The 22640-nt window shown below is 36.7% G+C and overlaps 1 protein-coding gene across 6 annotated transcripts in view; it reads right to left on the reverse strand.

Annotated features, from left to right (window-relative positions):
• SLC4A4 (solute carrier family 4 member 4) overlaps positions 1-22640 on the reverse strand; it is a 345822-nt gene that overhangs the window by 179560 nt on the left and 143622 nt on the right. For 3 of the 6 annotated variants that reach the window (XM_055315262.1, XM_055315259.1, XM_055315263.1), the window contains 2 exons: positions 15525-15685; positions 8753-8905 (listed from right to left, as the gene is read on the reverse strand). The exons of 1 other annotated variant lie outside the window; for it this stretch is intronic. In XM_055315262.1, coding sequence (XP_055171237.1) covers positions 8753-8905; positions 15525-15685 — 314 coding nt within the window. Of the gene's footprint in view, positions 1-8725; positions 8906-15524; positions 15686-22640 lie in introns of all 6 variants that reach the window. 2 more of the 6 variants (XM_055315265.1, XM_055315261.1) reach the window with 1 other exon arrangement.

Consider the following 22640-nt stretch of genomic DNA (forward strand, 5'->3'; position numbering starts at 1 on the left):
AAAGTTCAACACAAGAGGATAGCTGCATTTCACCTGTAAACCTATGAAATATGTTGTCTAGAAATCTCCATTGGGGGATCCCTGGGTGGCACAGCGGTTTGGCGCCTGCCTTTGGCCCAGGGCACGATCCTGGAGACCCGGGATCGAATCCCACGTCGGGCTCCCGGTGCATGGAGCCTGCTTCTCCCTCTGCCTGTGTCTCTGCCTCTCTCTCTCTCTCTGTGACTATCATAAATAAATAAAAATTTAAAAAAATTTAAAAAAAAAAAGAAATCTCCATTGGGAAAGCCAATAAAAAGACACCCAACTGCCACGTTTGGAGTGTATTCCTTCCTATACGACCTTGTCTATACAACTGCCTATATAACCAATACATAGGTTGACTTCCAGATTTCCTCAACATCACAAGATTACACAAAATAAAAGACTTGGACTCAACTGATGTGTGGGAAATAATTATGGTTGAAGAAGCTCATTACCCTTTGCAGTTTAATTAGCATATGGTTATTAAACATACTAGGCTCCTCCATCTTTTTATGCTTAGGCAAATTATTTTACATTTCTGAACTCAGGCTTTTCATATGCAAATGGAAATGATATATACATTAGAAACATCATGGATGACAATGCCTGGTATATGATAAGTGCTCAATTAATAGGAGATATTATTGTTGCTACTATCATTAATATCAATGATGGAATAATGTTTCTTTTGCTCAGCATCCTGTAAGGTATTAGAAAACACCAAAGACAGAAACCATGTTCTAATTTAATTCAACTTGAAAATCAAAATGTGATTTTTAAGACATTGGGTTCATAAACCTGAACAGATCTTCTTTTTGCCCCTTGCTATTTGTACCAAAACTAGGCTTGAGTAGGTGAGGCATGCTTAATCATTCTTGGCAGACATTAATTTTATTCCTTCTTTTATCTTTTGGGAAGACAAGGTCTTCCCAAAGTCCATAGTGTTCACATCTCCTCTTCCCATTCCTTTCTTTTTCACACTTTCCTGTCCTTCCCTCTCCTTTACTATTTGTCTTTTATAGAGACCAGGATGTGGTCCCAGATCTTTCTCTTTAGAGAAAGATGAGGCTGGGGAAAATAGGACTTCACAAAAGTGACTCTATCAAGTATCTCCAGGAAGACAATTACCCAGGGGTGGCAGCAGAAAATCAGTTAAGGGCCCTTTAAGTATATCACTTTTCCCTGTATAGTAGGGTATGACACAGAGAATTATTCCATTCCATTACTCCATCCATAACCCTGGCTGTGGACTGGCAAGTAATAAAATTTAAAAATATGTTTATTTCATGGTAACATCTTGTTATATATTATTTATTGATAGATAACAATTGTCATTACTCAGATATATTGATCAATCTTTATATCCTAATTGAAAATATACAGCCAAAAAGTGACACCTCATTAGGTATTTTCTTTTCATTAGGTATCATTTGGCATCTCTAAAGGTGATAGTGAAAGCACAGTATTAAAAGTAAAACTCCAAGAATGTTTTCATTTTTGAAGGAGTAGGAGAAAAAAATTGAGAGGCACAAAAAAATAACAGAATACAAAATAATGGTGGTGAATTGAGTCTCTGTCCTTGGTTTTAAATATGAAAGGCATTAAATCTTCTCCTTTAAATATTTCTGAATAGCCATTCCTTACAGTGGTATCTCACATTATACTTCTTAATACTTATCACAAAAATATCTCATCTACTCCTGATGGTATAACTAGAGTAAGATATTACTATCATTATTTACAGGTATAAAAAAAATCAAGGTTCAAGGATATTATATAAATTGCTCAAAGTCACACTACACTAAATATTAGCCCAAGACTAGAACAAAGCCTTTAGAAAAGATGGCACCATGTCTCCAAGAAGATTATAAAGCCAAAAATGAAATACTTGTGTTATATCTCTTAAGCCTGACTCTTCATTACCATAAACAGCAGAACAGACTACCAAATACTTGGGTGACAAAGACTATTGGGAAAAAAATGTGTTATTTTATTAAAAGATCTGAATATTATAAATCTGGAAGATCAGTCACCTGCCTAGGGAAGAGAAAGAAACTAAGAGTGGTATCTGATAGATGAATTAGAAATACTGCTTTTAGTAAGTTACCATTATCAAGGAATATTGAGGCACTTTTCTAGAAACTTTCCATGGATTGGTTCATTTAATCTAAGGCTGAGAAAAGCTTGATCATTCACTGGGCTCTGGCCAGGACACTCATCTGTGTTGTGCAAATGAACGCAAAATTAGAGCCCTGAACAAAACAGATGGATGTGTGCTGTTGGATTTTGGAGAGAACTGATTGTATGCAGAAAGGCACCTGGGAAGAGGACTCTCATTTTAAGGTGATGTGAGCCTGAGAAACAAAATGTTGATTGATCCATCTCAGAACTGGAGAAACATGATGGCCTGCTTCAGAGGAGCAGAACATCTGAGGGAAGTCAGGGAAGTGCCTGCCCTACCCATTGATTGGGGACCAGGTCTGAATTCAAGGGAACAGGGAAGGGGGATGCTGCAAAGTAGAACAACCCAGCCAGAAACAATTGGGATAAACCAGAATCCAAAACCCAGACAAAAGCTAAGAATTTCTAAAGGGACTGAGAAAGCTGCCAAACCTGGCGGTGGTCCCAGCCAGATCTACTGTGTGCCAGTATCTAGGCAGCTTGATCTAACATCCAAACCAAATAGCTTGAGTATGCCTAATCTCAAATCAGATCCAAAGCAACAAAAGCCTAGCTAATTCCACTTACATTTCAATGGAGCCTAGAATTACTATTAACAAAAAAATTGATTTCTTTCCATTGTTTGTTCTATGTTGCTAACTACAGTCTATACTACTGTAGGTAACAGCACTAGACTACACTTTTTAAAATATCTAAAGCTGTTGTGTGCTTATGTCAGAAGAAGCACTGTGAGAGCTAATGAGGAAGTAGCATCCTGCCTGGTAACAATGAAAAGAGGATCCAGGGATAAAGTAAGTGATGGCAACAAGTGATGGGAGCAAGTAGGTCACATTTCTCTTATCTGACAGGAAAAAAAAAAAAAGTGCCAACTGGAGAGAAAACCCAGAGGCTCAATCAGGAACAAGCCATGGGTCCTTATCAATACAGAAGAGGCCACAGGGCACCAGGAAAAACATGGGGGAAGCAGTGTGAGGCCTAAGAACCAGCTGCCCTGGCTCTGGAGGTGACACCTCTCCTCACGCCTCATCTACCTGCCGGAGCAGCTATATTCTTGGGGGTTCAGTGTGGTTTAGGGTTTCCCTGATAGTCATTTAGCAAAGAGTAAAATGAATGAGGGAGAAAGACTCTTTGTAAGGGGCTGTGATGGGAAAGGGCTTCTTCCTCTCTCATATCCCATTTGGTATTAGCTACCAGTACCAAAGAGCAGAAGAAATAACTCAATACTATATCCTGAGTCTCTCCCCAAATAATAAGCTACAGAACAAATATCATTCCACAAACCACTTATTCAATATGAGATTTTTCCTCCTTAATTGTGTTTTGTGGAGTGATTTGTTTCGTTAGTACATGCCAGTCACCATTTTACATATATTATCTCATTTAATTTTCCTTATCTCTGTTTTGCAGGCATGGAAACTAAGTACTAAATTATATTTCTAACTTTCTGTTGAAAAAAAAAAACTAAAGAAAAATGGGGTCATGAAATTGGATTGGGGAAAAAATGACATTCATAGTCCAGGTTTAACTGGATAGCCAAAGTCACTGCAGTAAAGGGCATGCATAATCACAGACAATGAAGGGTAAGGAAAAAGTTTCTATAATAGTGTAGGGGTAAGAAAATGAAGAAGCCAGGAAGAAAAAAACCAGGGACAAATTGATGATGGCGCTGCCCAAATTTCCACAGAGGTAGTACAAGCTGAGTACTCAAATTAAGGTTCCTAGTTGGTCTTTGTCCTTAAATCAGGTCTCATTCATCTCTTATAAGCTTAGACACTACATATCAAAACTATCCATTTAAGTGGTAAATGATGTTTTTAGATCATCCTACAAACCATGATTTTTAAAACAGTTATCAGATAACCTTGTCATAAACATCTTACTAAATATTTTGAATACATACCAATTAAGTATAAACTTTGTTTTTACTTTCTAATAAAAAGCAAATGAAATATATCTTACTTGATTTTTAAATACAACCAAGGAAAGTTCCTAGGTTTACACGTCATTCTTTCATAGTAAACTGCAATAATATAGATTACCTACACATCTCAAACCAAATTATTAAGTTGAACTCTATGAAATTGCTGACAGTCAACTTTATTTTACCTACAAAATGGCAATTTCATATGGCTTAAACTAAACTAATAGTAAGAAAAAGAGTGGATGAAGGGAAATCTAACACCAGAGGAAATGGAAACCTAACACTAACTCCACAGAAACACCTCAATTAATATATCGGGAAATTATATCACTTGCCTAAAATTTAGTGCCTGGCAGACATGTCTATCAAAATTCACAGATGCCTCAGACAAGTCGTAATTTCATCATAATTAACATCTTGGAAGCTAGCCTGATTCTTTCCTGATTTATTACAATTAAAAATGTTTTTCATTTCTTTTTTAAAACACTAAATTATCTTGAACCCAAAGCTACATCAGAACCCAAAAAATGGGAGTTAATCTTTAGCTATGGAAAGACAGTGGTGGGCTGTTAATGGGTATGCTGCTAATAATAAATGTTTGAGAAAACCAGCTCTCTAGAGAAAAAGCATTTGTGTGTGTGTGTGCATAGTAAATTTTACTGATATAAAGGACGGGCAGCACACATATAAGTAATAATAAAACATATAAAACTCTGTTGTATATTGCATATAGTTCGTTGATTCTCCTAGAATGCTTTTGTTAATTTTTACCAAACTCCTTTAGCAGTAGCCAACTTGTTGTTGCAACTGGAAACCAAACATAGTTGCAACATCCATGTTGAACATCCATTATCATATATGTTAACAAGTAGGACAAAAGTGAAACAATGAAGACATATGTCAGACTTCACTCATTCCTCAATGATGTGGTGACTCCTTTGCTAAAACTGGATAATAATTTTTGAATACTGGCCAGGTATTTACTGGATGGATTCTTTCTGCTTTTCACATTTTAAAAGCTGTTAAGGATTGAATGTTTCTATCCTCCCAATATTCATATGTTGAAATCCTAACCCTTCCACCCAATATGATAGGAGGAGATGGGGCCTTTGAGAGGAAATTAGATCATGAGGGCAGAGCCTTCATGAATGGGATTAATGCTCTTATGAAAAGAGAGAGGAGAAAGATGATCGAGCTCCCTCTGCCATGTAAAAGATACAATGAAAACAACCACCTACAAGCTAGGAAGAAGGCCCTTACCAAGAACCAAATCTGTGGCACCTTGATCTTGGACTCCCCAGCCTCCAGAACTATGTGAAATAAACGCTTATTGTTTAAGCCACCCAGTGTATGGTAATTTGTTAAGAGCTCAAACTGACCACACAATGGCCATAGACACTGTACACTTAAATTTAATCTGCATTATTAGCATTTTCTCCATCACTTTTTAAAGCCTATACACAAATGATGCAACAATAAATCAAGTCCTGATTTGAATTCACTGATTTCGATGGTGCAAATGCTCCCACCACAGCTTATTTTAAGCTACCATAATGAAGTCACTGAATACAGAGTTGGGAAGATGTGACTCCATACCAATTTATAGTATTTCCACCATATATACACAATAGATAACCTGAAGAGTATAAACTCCAGTACAATGCAATAAAATAAGTAGGAAATGATGAATTTTGAGTAATTATCTTTGTTTTTAATATCACTATTTAATTGTATGTATACATAATTTAATTTTTAATAGTAGCTGTGTTTAAACAACTGGCTTGCAAAATTCCTGATTGGCTCTTGTGCATAAATAGAAGTAGCTCCAGCACACCACTGGGAAATGAAAAAAATCCCAATCCTAAAGTATCTCCATAATTTCAGCTATTAATTGCACTGTTGCTATCATAACTAAAGCAAGCAATGTCTAATCTCTAGCCTATACTGGAATATTAAAGTGGCTGAGGTTTATCTAGATTTCACATGCAGATACAGTGTAAGAATCTAGCTCCAACAATAGATATAAGATTCTCACTGATTAAAATAGTAGCCACAATTATATAATTCTTTGTCTTAGAAATTTATTCTAAGAACATTTCATAGTTTTTAAAGATATCAAGTAATTAAACCCTAACATATCGAGGTAACTGTGTAAACTTGCAAGGTAAGAAAAAGTGTCTTTAAAAAAACAAAAATTTGCCATCTGATAATTTATAAGAACATACCTTAGAGGTACATGAAAGGCATTACTATAGAATCTCTCAAAGTCAAATCTCACCTTTGGATAATTAAAAGGAGTTAAGTAACACAAAGGCCAATAATAACATGTTTAATAAGGCCTAATCATATTCCACGCTTCAGGGTGTAAGCTGATCAGCTGAAGAGCTGGAAAGGAAGAACTGACTGCCCTCCCTACTTGCCTTCTGCCCAGCATATATAACATTTCACAAGTGAAAGGTGAATGACAAAGGCAATTTCAACTTTGCTCTGAAGTACAAAGATCTACTGATAGGATAAAACATTGAATGCTGGATGATGTCAACTTAACAGTTGTATTCCAAATCCAAATACTTTCTCCTAAAGCACAAAGTACTGGCCTACGAGATCCATCTGTTCTTAATTTCTACTTTGCCTGGCACTTCATGAAAACAAAGCTCAGACCAGACTGGTAGAAGGCACCCTTACGCTGCCATTTCCACTCCGCTTCTCTTTGCAAACATAGCAATGTTTGAAAACAATGCAGTGTCTTGCTTCTTCAACAATAAGTACCAACTTCATGATAAAAAAAAAATTAATCTCCAAATCATGGAATTTCATTTAAATGAAGAAGAGGATAAAAAATAAAACATAAAAGGGACACCTGGGTGACTCAGTTGGTCAAGCATCTGCCTTAGGCTCAGGCCATGATCTCAGAGTCCTGGGATAGAGCTCCATATCAGGCTTCCTGCTCAGCGGGGAGTCTGCTTGTCTCTCTCTCTCTCTCTCTCTCTCTCTCTCTCTCACTTTCCTTCCCTCTTCCCCTTTCCCCTCCCCCTCCCTTATTCCCTTTCTCTCTCAAATAAATAAAACCTTTAAAAAAAAAAGATTTTTACTTTAGTTGCCCTAATTTAAAGAACAGGGGCTGCTTTTAAAATGAAGTATTTGTGACATCAGTTGTAACCCACTGTTCATCCCATGACATTTCCAGACATTAAGCCCTTCAAAAATACAATTGAAAAAACAAAAAGGAAACAAAGGACATATACAAGAAATAAAACATTTCCCATCAGCAGCAATATGACAGGTAATGATAGAACCATCAAACTGTAGTAGGAATATTCTAGATTAGATTCTTCTTTTTGTGAATGTTTTTCATAAGGAGCACTTCTATTTTAAGTATTTATTTATAAATTGTTTTGCTTTTTAAAAAAAATTATGGTAGCAGTTAAATCAATGTAGAAGTCATTCAATAAAACTGAACTTTTCATTTGGTGCTACTTAACGACTCATTAAGAAACTACAATAATGGAATGGTTCAAAAATACACCAGAGAAAATTTGCTAATAGTATGCTCTCTTCGAGCCAACCATTCGTTTTAATATCAAGTCAGAAAATTCAATTCCCAGAAACGGAGTGACCGAGTTAGAATTCAGTTTATACAATTCATTCAGTCCACTTTTTCCACAGCAAAATATTTTTATGCTATTCTGAAAGTACAGATGAAGGCAACGAATTTGATGCTCCCTTACCTACTCATTTCTCTTGTACTAAAAAAGACCAGGGTGGGATGAGAGAGACCCGGTTCTACCAGCCCGGTGCTTAGCAACACTTCCCGTCATGCTTTCATTTTCCATTCTTCCTGGAAATTAGCTTCTCCCTTCTCAGATTATAGGCAACCGTGAAATTTATTTGAAATAAATTCAATGATACAAAAGATAGATACTTTACAGAAAACTCTGCTAAATGCAACAAAGCATAAATAAGACACGGTGCCTTTCCTATTACTAAATAATGGAGTAGTATACCACCTTGAATAATTATTCTCATATCTAACCATCATTTTTATATAACAAAAGAGCAGATGATTCTTTTCTTTCTTTTTGTAGGCCTAGACTTTATTAAGTAATAAATGTAATACTGAGCCTTACTTGGATAAATAGTCATTTATAGAGTAGACACCATCTCCCATACCTAGCAAATACTCTATGATACTAGAATTCAGAGCTTTTATCCTATCTTAGTCTATCCTCCGTATTCTTACACATCCCCAAGTCAAAAGTATTTTCCTTGATATAGTCAAAAAACAAATTTGATGACTCCTCTGAAATATTCAGTTGTTTCATCATAGTGACATTACCAAACCATCTCAGTCGATAAGAATAGACGTATATGGAGCAAGCAAGGCATCTTGGCATCTGCAGCCTTAGTAACTGCTGAAATCTTTCCAACAGGACTGCAAACCTGCCCAACTGGGTAAAAGTGTCATTAGGAAATGGCTGTGGCATATGAACTTGAGGAAAGAAGAAATACGGAGGGGGTAAAAACAACAGATGATATGAGATGGAGTAAAGGTGAGTAAGACAGGAAAGAGAGCGGGGCAGCTGTTTGGCCCTGCATTACCATTATCAGGGTTGGTAAACATCCTACTTGCACTGGAGACTGTCTTCCCAATGTCAGCCAGGGATCGAAGGTTAGATTTCTTGGTTTGATGCCGGTGCCTCCGGAGCAAAGTGTAGGTCACCTTATCCTTAAGGTCAGGTTTCAATAGGCCTGTCTCAATCTGATGGTCAACAATCATCTCTGATACAAAAACAAGCAAAACAAAAACAAAAAGCAAAACTAAGTTATAAGATCACAACGTTAATTTTTTACTCTAATTTAATGGACATCACCTTCAAACTTACTGTCAATATGCTTATTTCCCCAAATTTTCAACTTTTCCCTTTGTATGAAGGATAAAGATACAGGACACAAAGATCTTGGTGTTAATGAGAGAGAGATAAATATTCCACTATGAATTTATATGTTTGGAGAGGAAGAATCATCTTGTCCTCTTTTATCCAATCCCAGCTAATAGTGAATTCACATTAATCACATTCTTCTATGAGTAATACAGTAAGTCAGTAATTTACATTTTTTCAATTAAGTAAAAAAAAAGATTAAAAAAATTTCATGTGCTCTATCATAGCAAGTATGCCAGAAATATAAATTATATTAAAAAAACCTTGAAGAGATATGCAAAATTTAATATAATGACATTATTAATTTTTTAGATGTTTTCCCAATCCTTCTGTAATGATATATTTTCCTTAAAATAGGACAAAGGAAAACAATACTGTTGCCCATAACCTGTTATTTGAACACCAATCAATCCAATGAAAGAAACACTAACATACAAAACTATGCCTTCATCTTTTTTAAAAAGAGAGGCTATTCTTTGGATCCAACAAAAGCCTTTTCAATATATTCCAGTAATCATTTTAAAATATAAAGTGACCAGAATTTAATATAAAATCTCAGTCTTACTACAAAAAGTTGTAATTTCTATTAGTTCTTGTTTTCAGAATGGCTTTAATTGAAAAAGATAACTGTGTTTAATAGAAACTGCTCCATGGGTCACTCTGCTAAAGGACAAGTTTTACTCCAAAAGAAGAAATCCTCTTCCTCCCAAGTCCAGCATGTCAGCAGAATGGCATAAATGTAGCCTGGTGCATCCTTCTCTAACATCACATAACAGGTCGACATTTCCTCTGTCCAGAAGAGAGTTCTGGCCAAATCATAACAGAAACTATACAAGGCAGGAGACTACTTCATCCACTGTACACAGGTGGAGCTTTCACCCCCTACACAGAACCAGAACAATGAGTGGATCCCATGCCTACCTTTTCAGGTATATGAGTGCATCTAGCACACCTCAACATTCTCCCCTTGGGCAAACTTCTCAATATACAAAAGTGGAAATGAGAGGGGCACCTGGGTGGCTCAGTGGTTAAGTGTCCAACTCTTGATTTCAGGTCAGGTCTTGATTTCAGGGTCCTGGGATCAAGCCCTGCATCAGGGTCCAGTGCTAGCGTGGAGTCTGCTTGAGATTCTCACCCTCTCCTGTTGCCCATCCCCCTGCTTGTACCCACTGGGTCTCTCTCACAAATAAATAAATAAATCTTTTTTTTTTTTTAAGTGGAGATGAGAACAAAAGTTCTTCTCTTGCAAAAGTCTGACCAAAAAATAGTGATGGGAACTGGTAGGATAACAGCATCTCCTAAAAGAAGTTACAAATGTTCTAGGGGCTCTGCTGGGTCACAACTGTGCCTCCCAGAAGACCATCTTAATCACAAGTACTCGCAGAACCTGCCTTACAGCCTATAGCTAGAAACTGACAACTTACGTAGTATACAAGCAACTACTTGGGAGCCACGCAGAGGCTGAACCCAGGATTTTCCATCCCATGTCTACCACAGATGCCATAAATGTCACATAACACTGGGCCACTTGGTGGGGGAGCTTGGGCAAGGCAGGAAGAGTTTCTCCCATAGGAATGTTTTGGTTTGAGAGTGGCCTTTAGCTCTGAATGTTTTTAACTGCACAAACCCTTCTCAGTGAAACTCTCAGAACTGATCCTATAATTACTGATCTGTTCCACAGTAAAATAATTAGGTGCAACTCCTCTACTTTCCCTTGAAGTTGTATTCAATGTGGAAGGTCCATTTTACAGAAGAACCATAAAAATAAACAAACAGCCCCAGCATATCTGAGGCACATGTTATCAAGCTCCTACTATAATTCCAGGGCTGTGGATTAAAGTGTTTCTTATCTATCCTTCCTGGCAGGGCCTCCCTCTACACTTGCCTTCCCTTGTAATCTCAAACCTATCTGTACATACACACAGCCGACCCTCTGTTACTAATGCCTGGAAATCACCGGTTAGAACAGGTTAAGACATCTGTGTGGCTTATGCCCTTCATTAAGTTTCCATAAAACGGCCCACATTACAGCGATCTTTTTAAGCACAAACTACAAAACCTTTCAAGGAAAGTGGGGGCAGTAACATTTCACAGCTACACTGAAATTAAGCCTTCAGTGTTCAAAATTCCACAAACACTACCAATCGGGAGAGAACGTGCCAACTGTAGATAAGAGCAGAGCTGAAAGAAACCTCAGGAAACACCAAGTTTGCAACCTCTTGTTGTACAGATGGGAAAAGAGAGGGCAAAAGACAAAAGAGGTGACTTGCCCTCCGAGGTAGCCTAACAACCCCCCACTAAGTAAAACCAGGTTTTCCAACACATAATTCATATCTTTTTCCATATCATACAGTATTTTTCTTTATTTAAAAAAGGAAGCTCTGGATCAAAAAAAACATATTATTTTGTTGCTATATCCAGAGCTTCTGCAAACCAAAAGAATGGAGAATGCAACCAAAAAATGATCAAAAGTGAGAAACATTTTTAAAAGAAATACAAGGCCCAAGAAATATTAACTTCAGGACTTGTTCAGGACTAACAAGGGCAATTTAAGTAAATTTATATAAATGTCACCAATTGTGAGATTTTGTAAACCTATCAAAGTAGCAAAATGTAAAAGAGCAATCCACACTGATGTGAAGGATGGGTGCCACCGGGAACCCCACAGACTGATCATGGCAGCCATAACTAGTACAACCTTACTGGAAGCCACTTGGCAAATGACATAAAACCCTTTAATATGTTCAAACTCTTTGAATATTTCACCATTAGAAAGGCAACTTAAATGCTCAGTAATAGATTACTAAATAGTTTTGCAGCCATTAAAATGATGTGTGCAATTATGTTTAATCACATGGAAAGAAATTCAAGTTTTTAAGTTAAGAAGGGCAGATTAAAGTGTTATATATAGTATGATCCCACTTGTAAAATAAATTTCATATGTGTAAATAGAGATGTGCAGAAAAACTGCTGGGAGGGTAACTGTAAATGGTGGTATTTTTATTTTTGTGTGTTCTATTTTTCTGGATTATTTAAAAATGAATGTTCATTAGTTTTGTGATAAAAAATAAATACATAGCCATTTTGAAAATATAAAAGGTGTTAAAAGCAAGAAACAACATGACTAACACATCTGCCAACATGCACAGCTCAGGAATGCCTTTAAATATAAAAATGAGAACTCCAAAAATAGAGCTACACTTTCCTAACGCATTCACCATCATAATAAAATACCTGAGGTGGCTTATAATTTCTTTTATTTTTTTTTATAATTTCTTTTAATTTAGGAGGGCAGGAAAATTCTCATGCACTTGCCTCCATGTAGGAATGACATTCTTTAATTGTAGGATTATAACAATGACAGTAATAATCAAGCTATTAAAATAATCCATGAAAATATTGTTTTATCCTTTAGTTGCTTTAAAGATAAAAATTTTTTATTAACATTCAAAAGGGGTTCTTCATAAAGAAAACATGGAGACGTCCCAAGGAGGATCAGGATCAGGCTGAAAGCTACGTGTAAAGATGAGAAGTAGCACCTGCTTAAGCAATCACGTGGTGACAGTCTGCACCTGCAGACGGAGGCCGCCTCTCAGAGACAGGCCACGGAGCAGGAGGAGCAGGTGCACTGCAAGGAAGATACAAATCACGCTATTGTTTGTTTGTATGATCACACCCACTATTATTTATTTTTCTTCTCTTTTGTGGAGATAAGAATGGGGTGGAGGGTAGATGCACCTTAGAGATGTAGCTGTACATAATTCTCAACTCTGAATTATTGGCATGATGCAAAACAAAACAACCACTTCAGCCTCTGCTAGAAAAGGATTTTTAAATAACTAAATATTTAAGTCACTTATATGACTTCAAGTCACTGTGCCATTTCTGTCATTTAAAATGAAATTAGGGCGCGCTTTTTTGGGGGGGGGCCTTCATGTGTTTTAATCCTCTGTAAGGTTTTGATTCTTTGAGGATTTTTAAATATTTTTTTCAGTTATACTCTTTCAAACATACTCTCTCCATTCCTGCAAATCTGATCCCTTTCCTCCCTCCCTCCTTCCCTTCTTTCTTTCCTTCCTTCCTTCCATCCTTCCTCCCTCCTTCTGCTTCTAATGTGTGTTATTTGCCTTGAATTGTTTTTATGTATTATCAGCTCTAGAATGAGAGTGACAGTACTTCCAAGTGACCTGGTTAGGTATCTAATTTTAAAATATAATGACATTTTTAAAAGTAAATAGGAATGGTTAGAGAAAAAAGTCCACAACTGATAAAAAAAAAAAGTAATGGAACATTAAAGTGAGAATTTAACACGCTTAATAAACCTTTCTTAAATCTAGTGAATACCAGAACCTCTTTCTCTGGCCATTGGCTAACAAAGCTCCAATATAAAGTGGGATTCTGTCTTCTAGAGAATGGAAAAGATTAGCCAATTGCTGATGAGCAGAAACTCCTTAAGATGGCTCTTTCTGATACTAAAGATCCCAAAGACAGTTTTACAGAAAATCCCAAGTTCTTCTTTCTTAATATTGGAACCTTTCTAGTGACCCTTAAGCCACAATACATATACTCCCCTGAGATTGCCTATATCTTGCCCAGTCACAAGTTTAACTTCCATTTTACCCAGCATTCATGCATTCTGACTTGTTTTTTCAATTTGTCTAATTTCAGACATCTTTGCTCCAGATTAGTTCTTAAAGTCGCAACACACAGAAATTGCAATTCTCACTCCAAAACTGGACAGATTTTTTTGTAACCACGATTTTTTTTTAATAACAAACTCCCTTGCAATAAAACAAATCACCCAGAAAACTATCCCTTCTGTTTGCTTCTGTCTTTGGAGATGGGCTGATCTTCCCTGGGCACAATAATATATCCATTTTCAGCTAACTTGCTTTGTCAAATATGAAAAATTCTACATAGAGATTATTTCCTACATTATCTTCCCACCATGTGGATGTGGATTTGTAACTTATCCCATCTACAAAGTGACCGATTTGCAAACCTAATTCCAATGACTGGCACATCGCAGAAGCTCATGTACCACTGCTGAATAATTATTGCATGAACTAGTTAATTCTGTCCATCCAGTATCTTCACATTAGCCCTTACCCCTTCTCCACTGATACTTTAAACACCTCAAGTTCATGAAATGTATGGGACTTCTTTGCAAATGGAACTAACCAGTTCTCTGAAGACATACATACACATCTGTAAGAATCTGATACATACACATCAGTAAGATACATGCCTCATTCGACAACTAATCTTTTCTTCCATACACATGCTATAGCTTTCCCACTGTCAATTAAAACAAACAAATACAAATGCCATAGATAAGCCTTTTGACTATAGACATCCAAAGAAATTTTGTAGTAAACCTGCAATTACACAAGAATTTTACACTGGTCACTTTCTAAAGGGCTGCAATCCACCACTTCCTCCCCATAATCCCAAATGAGGTACCCTGCAGAGCCCTGGGGAAAGTGTGGTCATCCATACAGGTCCAGTGGTCACCTAGTTCATGAATTTTCCTAGGAAAGCCAAACAGAGCCCCTATACTCCTTTTTGAGAAAAACATGATCTTTAGCACCTCTAGATCCAAAGGGTAAATAAGGCAGTTCAGGCCAGGCTTTTGTTAGAAAATGAAAACAATACTCCTGTTCGGAATGTAGTAATGTGTGTCCCAGATATTCAACATGGTACACTCACATTCACTAACCAATACTAATTACCAAAGATACCAATGCTGCCCTGCACCTTGAGGTTCCGTGAGTTGGTCATGGTTGTAGGTTGATGATCAGCATCATGTGACATCATCAGTCACTAGCCCACCAGGGTCTGCCAGCCTCTTGTCCCACACAACCTTTCTGACATACAGTTAAAGCATCTTGACTTCCACCTACAAAATCAGCCCCAACCCAGCAACTAGATGATTTTCCTGTTTAGATAGGACTTAAGCCCCCTATTTTACAGATGATGAAAGTAAGGACCAGAAAAGGTTAGTGCAAATGTCCAAGGTCAGAGTTCTAGAAATCTAGTCCCCAGATCTCCATTTTAAAATAACCAAGGATGCAGGGGGGAAGCCTATATTAAAAATATTAACCTTATAAGGTAGAAGTGAATGCAACTCTGTACATATACACATTATGATCCCAATAAAAAATAACATGAAAAATTAAAAGCATGAGAGGGAAGACTGAGAAACAAAAGCTGGATGGAAACATGCCACAATGGTACCAATGGCTATGAAAGTATGATGGAAGATTTTTTTCACTTTCTTCTCAATATTTGTATTTTCCAAATCTTCTGCAAAAAAAGTTACTATTTTTATAATATAAAAAAGAGCAAAAATAAATGTAGAATATTCAACTCTGTTTACACTAGAAGTTATCTGCATCAATGGGGACCCACGGACAGGTAGCTAAAGAAATGATAAAAACTTAAAACAACATACTTACCCACCAACTGTGGAAGAGAAGAAGCCTCCCTGTCAAGCATGATGGATCCTTTCTCCATACATGTCCTTAGCTCAAATAAGCTGTGAAGGGACAATGTGGCCACGTGGGGCTTGCTCCATCTTTCCCCACCCTGTTCCACTTTTTCTTCAAACTTAATCCACCTAGGAACATGAGATTAGTGAACAGCAATTAAAAGTATTCCAACCTCCTCTGGAAATAGCTAAATCAACCCCTCCATCTCCAACCCCACCAGCACTCCCAAAATGTCTCATTTGGTGGAGTCTTAAAAGCTTATTATATCATTAATTGCATTACCTTTATAAATACACCAAACAGAGTCACTAGACTCTCCTTCCCCTGGTGTTAGAGAGAAAGAAAATAAACCAAAATGATCCAAAGGATTCTTGGTTTTTTATCTGTCTATATGTAACCATGAAATCCTGAAGAATGATTATTTTGCTAAATTTTTAAAATAACATAGGAAAAATGTGCGTTTCAAAATTCTCCGTGAAAGCCCACACTGTGTAAAAATAACCACCATTGTGAGAATTCTGTTGTGACTTCACAAGGCAAGTTTATATAAGTTGAAATATCAGTTATAAACCAATATTTATCTTAATTATTTGAAAAACATGGTGTATGAAGTGTTTGGAGGAATATAAAATTTCCCTTTAACACTTAAAGAAGGCCAGCATGTGCGGCTTGTATTTCTCAGATGACACATGTTCCATTCTCACTGAGATTCTAATGGGAGCTTTACCCTTCAAGTCTCACTCCACATGCATTTAAAAACACACAAGTTCAGGGAACAACACATCGATTCCAATAACAGATCTCCTATCAACCTTAACAATGGAATAAACAAACCAATTTCATAACTCCTTCTTTCTAAGACTTCCAGATACTTCAATAACTTAGCAATATACTGCAACTTTTCAAAAGTGTAATGGAAATGAAAACAAAACACATTTGACAGTCTTTATATCCCATGTATTGCTCATATAGACTCTCTCTACACTGGTAAAGGAGAACACAAAAGCATCACCATTTTGCTATTCATTATGACCCAAAGAAAAAAAATGCTTCTTTCTCTCACTTCAAATCTTCTGAAAGATATTGAAAAAGATACAGAGGGGGTTAAAAAATTGTTTTCCTACATTCTTCACTCAAAGGTTTAATAATTGAAAAATGTTTTCCTAGAAAAAGCTAAACGCTCACCTAGCTCACTAAAGAAGAGAACAAAGGGCAGAGATCAGAGGAAGCTCTACATAAGGTATTATTTATAGACTGCTCACCACCCCCAGAGGAGGCAAGAAAACACATTAGTAGAACCAAGAGTGAACGCAGATCAAAAGATCAGCCACAGAGTCAAAGAAACTTTAGAATTTTAATCAAGCCCAATACCCATGTGATCCAGAAGTGTTTAGCCATATCCAGAGACTCAGTACGCACTCCTCTTGGGAAGGGCTCCCACATGTCAATGGTAACCTTCTCTCCAATCTCACCCTCAACTCCCAGACCCTCTTCCTTTCCTCTGTATCCCCCCAAAATGTAAACAGTGGAGATTTTTACATATTTTCCTCACAAGTTAAAATGCCCACATCACCACCAAAATTCTAAAACTTCAGAACTGGACCTCATGTCTTTCTATAAAAGTAGTTGTGAAACATTCCAAGAGAGAATAAAAGACCCTTAATATTCACATGAGTGTGTGTGTAATTTAATTAATAGTTCTTCCCTTTGGTTGCTATTAGTTCCACAGAAATAGAATGAAAGGGCAGAAAAATGACAATTTTACATCATACTCTTAAAGAATCCTATGGATTTGCCAAAAAGATAAACGGTGACTGGGGTTATTTCAAGAGTAATCATTTTACAGTGTGTATTACATTGGTTAACTTTAGGTATATTATCTTTTCAGGCTTGCTCACACAATCTCTAACCATGTTTGTTGATAACTGTTACATAAATCATGTATTTTTAAAATAATTTTAAACTATTTCAAAAATTGGGATTTGGGGAATAGGTGAAATAGGTGATGGGGATTAAGGAGTGCACTTGTCATGATGAGCACTAGGAGTTATATGGAGTGTTGAACCACTATATTGTACACCTGAAATTAATATAACACTGTGTGTTAACTGGAATTAAAATAAAAACTTAAAATAATTTTTGAAGAGTATTTTTACTGAAGTGTAATTGATGTATAATTAATTAATTAATTATATCCTACTAATTTCAGATGTACATTACAGTCAGTCACATTTACATTTGATGTCATAATTTATTACTCAAGATAAGACTCTACTATATTAAAAGCCTCTATAGTATATAAAACCATTTCAGGATTACATATAAAGATGTTATCTCTAGTGTAGTGACTCCTTGTTTTGATTCTTGAGAGAAGTCTTATTAGCTGAGAGATAAATCTTAGATCATAGGATATAAATTAAACCCAAGATAAATAACAAAGGCCAGCTAGAAACTCAGTAAATGGGAGCGTTTTATACAGCCTTCACTTCCTTCTTAATTCTACTCAATGAGACCCCCTGTCAGGTGCCATAAATCTGTACTACCAAATACATCCATATGTGAGAATGGGTTTTTTCTGCCATCTTTCTCAATTGTCCAAACTATGTAAGTTTAATAAAATTTTCTTAAAAAAAAAAAAACACCTGGTGACTCAGTTGGTTAAGCGTCCGACTTCAGGTTTCAGCTCAGGTCATGATCTCAGGTTTGTGAGATCCAGCCCGAGTCACCAGGCTCAGGGGGAAAGTCTGCTTCTCTCCCACTCCCTCTGCCATCCCCTCCATTCATGTGTGTGGGCGCCCTCTTCCAAATAAGTAAACAGATCTTTAAAAAACAAAAAGGAGCAAAATGACTACATTCTTTTGTGACCAGTCTTTAGCTTCATTCCTCTCCACAGTTTGTATTGTAGGTAAGCTGACTAGACTTAAATATGATTTTAAACAGGTTTTAACAGTATATTTAGAAATCATAAATCCCAACCAGCTTGGATTTATGGAATAGCATTACTCACCCTCCTGGCATACACCAGTCCTTTAGGTCAAGATTTAATCATAAAGGAATGAAAATGTAAAATCTCAAAACTAGCAAGTTCCCTAGAATCTACATTCCTAACGGATAAGTATTATCTCATACTTCAGTTTAGCATCTTTTTCACTCTGAGGTTAGTAAATATTGACTGTTGTGATGATGTCATATCATAGCACAGCTAACAACATAAGGGAAACTCTGGGATAATGACTATTAAATTCCTTTAAAATGTGTTGCTCTGATTGTTCAAGGAACGGAGTATGCTTCCAACATATGCTTTCAGACATAAAGTTTTATGTGGGTTTCCCACTTACACAGATTGTTTGCATGCAGTTTCATTCCAGAAACTACACATGCTATGTCTAACTCATCACATATCAAGGACAAATTTGAAAAAAACCTGAAAATTACTCAATTCAAATCAGAACCCATTAAAGAAAAGGCTAAGGCAAAGGTACCAAAGTTCAGCCTACCCAAGTGCCAATGAATTTGTTAAGGTGCCTTAAAACGTTGTAATTACACTTTATTAAAAAAAAAGACATTTTTACTGTAAAACATTCTATATAAGCTACTCTCTACCATTTATAGTGACTGTGAATAACAATATATTTGCAATAAGTTTCCTACTTTTCCTTTTGTCTTGATACTCCACATGCTATAAGAAAATTAATTTCAGAAGTTAGTTTTTAAATGCTTGCAATTACAAAACTGTTGTAACCTTGGAAGAAGAGTTTATTAGGTAAAGTTTATTTATTTCAAGGTCTTAGGCGAAGAAGAATACAGCATGCTCAGTTTAATGCACCTTGAGTGACTGCCAACCAAACAGCATTTTACTCGTTTATTAAAGAAATAGAAGGCCCACTGGGAATCACTGAATTTTGCAACTTTCCAATCATATGATTAAATATAATTTTAAAAAGACAAGACCTCTAACTTAAAAACATACCAATTTTACAGTGGAAAATAGACATGACTTTTGCCCTAGAATATAACCTAACTATATAAGATTAAAGTAATATATTTCTTGCTAACTAGTAAGTGCCTCATTACATAAAAGAAGCCAATGCTAGTGTGTATCTGGGATAAATTAGGTTTTTAAAAAGAACTCTTAGATTTCTAGATCAACTGTGAAAGCTACTGCAAAGCAGTGTATGTAACTACATGTAATTATGTAGATGATTAGATTCCATTTCCTTTAGCCTTTTTCTTACAGAAGAAATAAACTTGTTCTGAAATGGAATGTCCCAAAGTAATCTAGCAGAGGAAAGACAGAGAAGTTGGTGTAGATTGGGAAAAGGACAATCTCTCTCCAAATCCCCAGGGTAAGTATGCATGTCTGTGCTTGATGGTCATGCCCTGGAATCAGGTTTTCCAGAGGTAGGCTGGGTCAGTCTGCCAAGCAGAAACACAGATGGGTGCTCATTTGTGCTGTCCTGCTAGAAGTAAAACATCAATGCCCTTTTCCTTTGTTGGCTGCTTGTTTTGTTGGAACTTGTGACGGTCTTCCTTTTTACCCAGGTTTGGCAACAAAAAACTGAATCACACTGGACTGACCTTTAACATATATTCTTATAACAGCGAAATCCAACATTAGCCATCTGAATAGTCACTGAAGGAAGACAGAGAGCCAATAACCATTTTTGCAGAGACAGCGCTGTCTCAAAGAAATAAAGAGCTTAGGGTGGTAGGGAAGAGCAGTAGCCCTTGATCCTGGCTTTGGGCCAACACCAAAGCTGGACCATGACTTATTCTTTCACTAGTTTGTCATGAACCTCTCAGCTAATGCCTAGCCACCTAGAAATTCTTCACAAAGAGCATAGACTTCTTCACTAATACCAAATTCTCCACTGTGATCACTGCTGTATTACTGAATGTCAGTACTTACCTAACACTCAGGAATACTCTCTAAAGAAAGAGTATTCTCTGCATTCCACTGATCATGTACATTTCTCAGGTCTAATCATCCTATCCTTTGCCCAGTTTTCAATTTGTGCTTTATGCTGGAAGAGCCAATAAAAATTAAAAGTTCTAATTTTCAGGAAAGGGGAAAAGCAAGGGAAAGATGTGGAAAAAAGGGGTGGTGGTGGTGGAGTTGGCTGAACTTCAAACTTCGTATAAATAAAGACTTCCCTTGTTCATAGTTTTACATGACTACTGTGCCTTCCAAGACTTAAATTGGGATATTTTTCCTGCTACTGAAACCATTCTCTATTTTTTGAGACAGAGCATAACCCGAACTTCCTAACTAAAACTGATGCTGCAGTAATGTTGAGAATCAATGTAGGATATTTTTGGTCAAATCAAACCATTAGCTACCTAAAAAGTATAGAATATTAAAAGGGGTGGTATTGTGTCCTGTGGGGCTGTGGGCTCACAGTAGAAACTACATTAAGCTGGAGAAGTCTAGTGGGTTAGTTCTCTGTGGAATAAAACAGTCTATGAATCGGAGTTTTCACAAAAAAAAGCAAAGATCTCAATTTTATAAGTTAGCCAGAAAAATATTCATTGCGCATTTTCATTTATAAAATCAATCCCTTCTAAGTATTAAATTTTTATTAGTTTGATAGGTTTGAGAATTTTTAATGGCAGAAAAAAATCCTATCATCTCTAGAAACTGGATATCATAAGTGGCAATCAGAAATTACTGCAAAAACGTTCTTAAGCAGGGTACGTTGCAGGAACTAGAGATTAGTAAAACTCTGAATCATTTCTGGAGGCACAATCACCTTCCAACTTCCCAACAGGATTTAGGTGGAGCTAATTCTCTTAACACATACTTCTTGACTGCGGACAGTATACCCGGTAGTTGAAGGCACTAGAGACATAGTGATGAACAAAACAGCCAAAACTTTCTGCCCTCATGGAACTTTAATTTTATTGGAAAGAGAAAATAACAAGATATGCAATATGCTAAATGATGATAAGTGTTGAAGCACCTGGGTGGCTCAGTGGTTGAGTGTCTGCCTTTGGCTCAGAGCATGATCCCAGGGTCCTGGGAATTGAGCCTCACATCAGGCTCCCCACAGGGAACCTACTTCTCCCTCTGCCTATGTCTCTGCCTCTCTCTCTGTGTCCATGAATAAATAAATAAAATAAATAAATAAATAAATGATAAGTGTCAAGGAAAACATAATGAAGGATGGGGGTTAGAGAGTATTGGGGGACGGTTTCAATTTTAGATGGGGCAGCCACTGAGAAAGTAATATTTGAATAAAGACCTGAGGGGGGTGAGAAAATGAACCATGGAGAAACCGGGGAGTGTAGCAAGGAAAGCATTTCAGACAGAGGGAACAGCAAGTGCAATGTCCCTGGCACAGAAGCATGACTGGCCAGCGAGTGAACAAAGGGGAGAAAAGTAGAAGATCAAAGAGATCGTGGTAGATTGTTCATGAAGTAGGTAAGGGCAGATGCAGAGACACAGACTAATTAGGAAGCATTTAATATAATCTAGATGAGAAATAATGGTGGCTTGCATCTGGGTTGTGGCAGTACTGAATGTGAGGTGTGGTGAGATTCTGAATATCTGAATATCTTTGAGGGTAAAACAAATAGGGTTTGCCAATGGATCAAGTAATGAGGGTAGAGAAAGAAGTCAAGGAAGATGCCAATGTTTTGGGCTTGAGCAACTAGAAGAATGGAGTTGCTCGTTGTGGTGGGGAACTCTGCAGGAGGAACAGATCCAAGGCAGGTAGATCAGAAGCTCCATTTTAGACATGTTATTTTTAGAAGTGTATTAGCCATCCAATTATTTATTATTATTTATTTTCAATTATTATTCATTTATTTTAAATCATATAAGGACAAAAGTTTGGGCTAGAGAACTTAATGTAGATGGCAGCAGCATATTAATGAATTAGGTTGAAACTTCAAACATAGGTCTTCTTATGAGCTTTATCAGTGGTGTGCTAGGTACCTTGGGTCTGTCATTCAGCAGTCCATCAGTCAGAAAGAGATAAATTATCACAGAACTCCAACTTTGGTCAAGGAATATACCTTAGAAAGTATTATATTTAGAACAGCTATTTCTAAAGCAATCAGTTCTCAACTACTCACACTCAA

This window comes from Nyctereutes procyonoides, unplaced genomic scaffold, assembly GCF_905146905.1.
Source record: "Nyctereutes procyonoides isolate TBG_1078 unplaced genomic scaffold, NYPRO_anot_genome, whole genome shotgun sequence".
Lineage (NCBI taxonomy): Eukaryota > Metazoa > Chordata > Mammalia > Carnivora > Canidae > Nyctereutes > Nyctereutes procyonoides.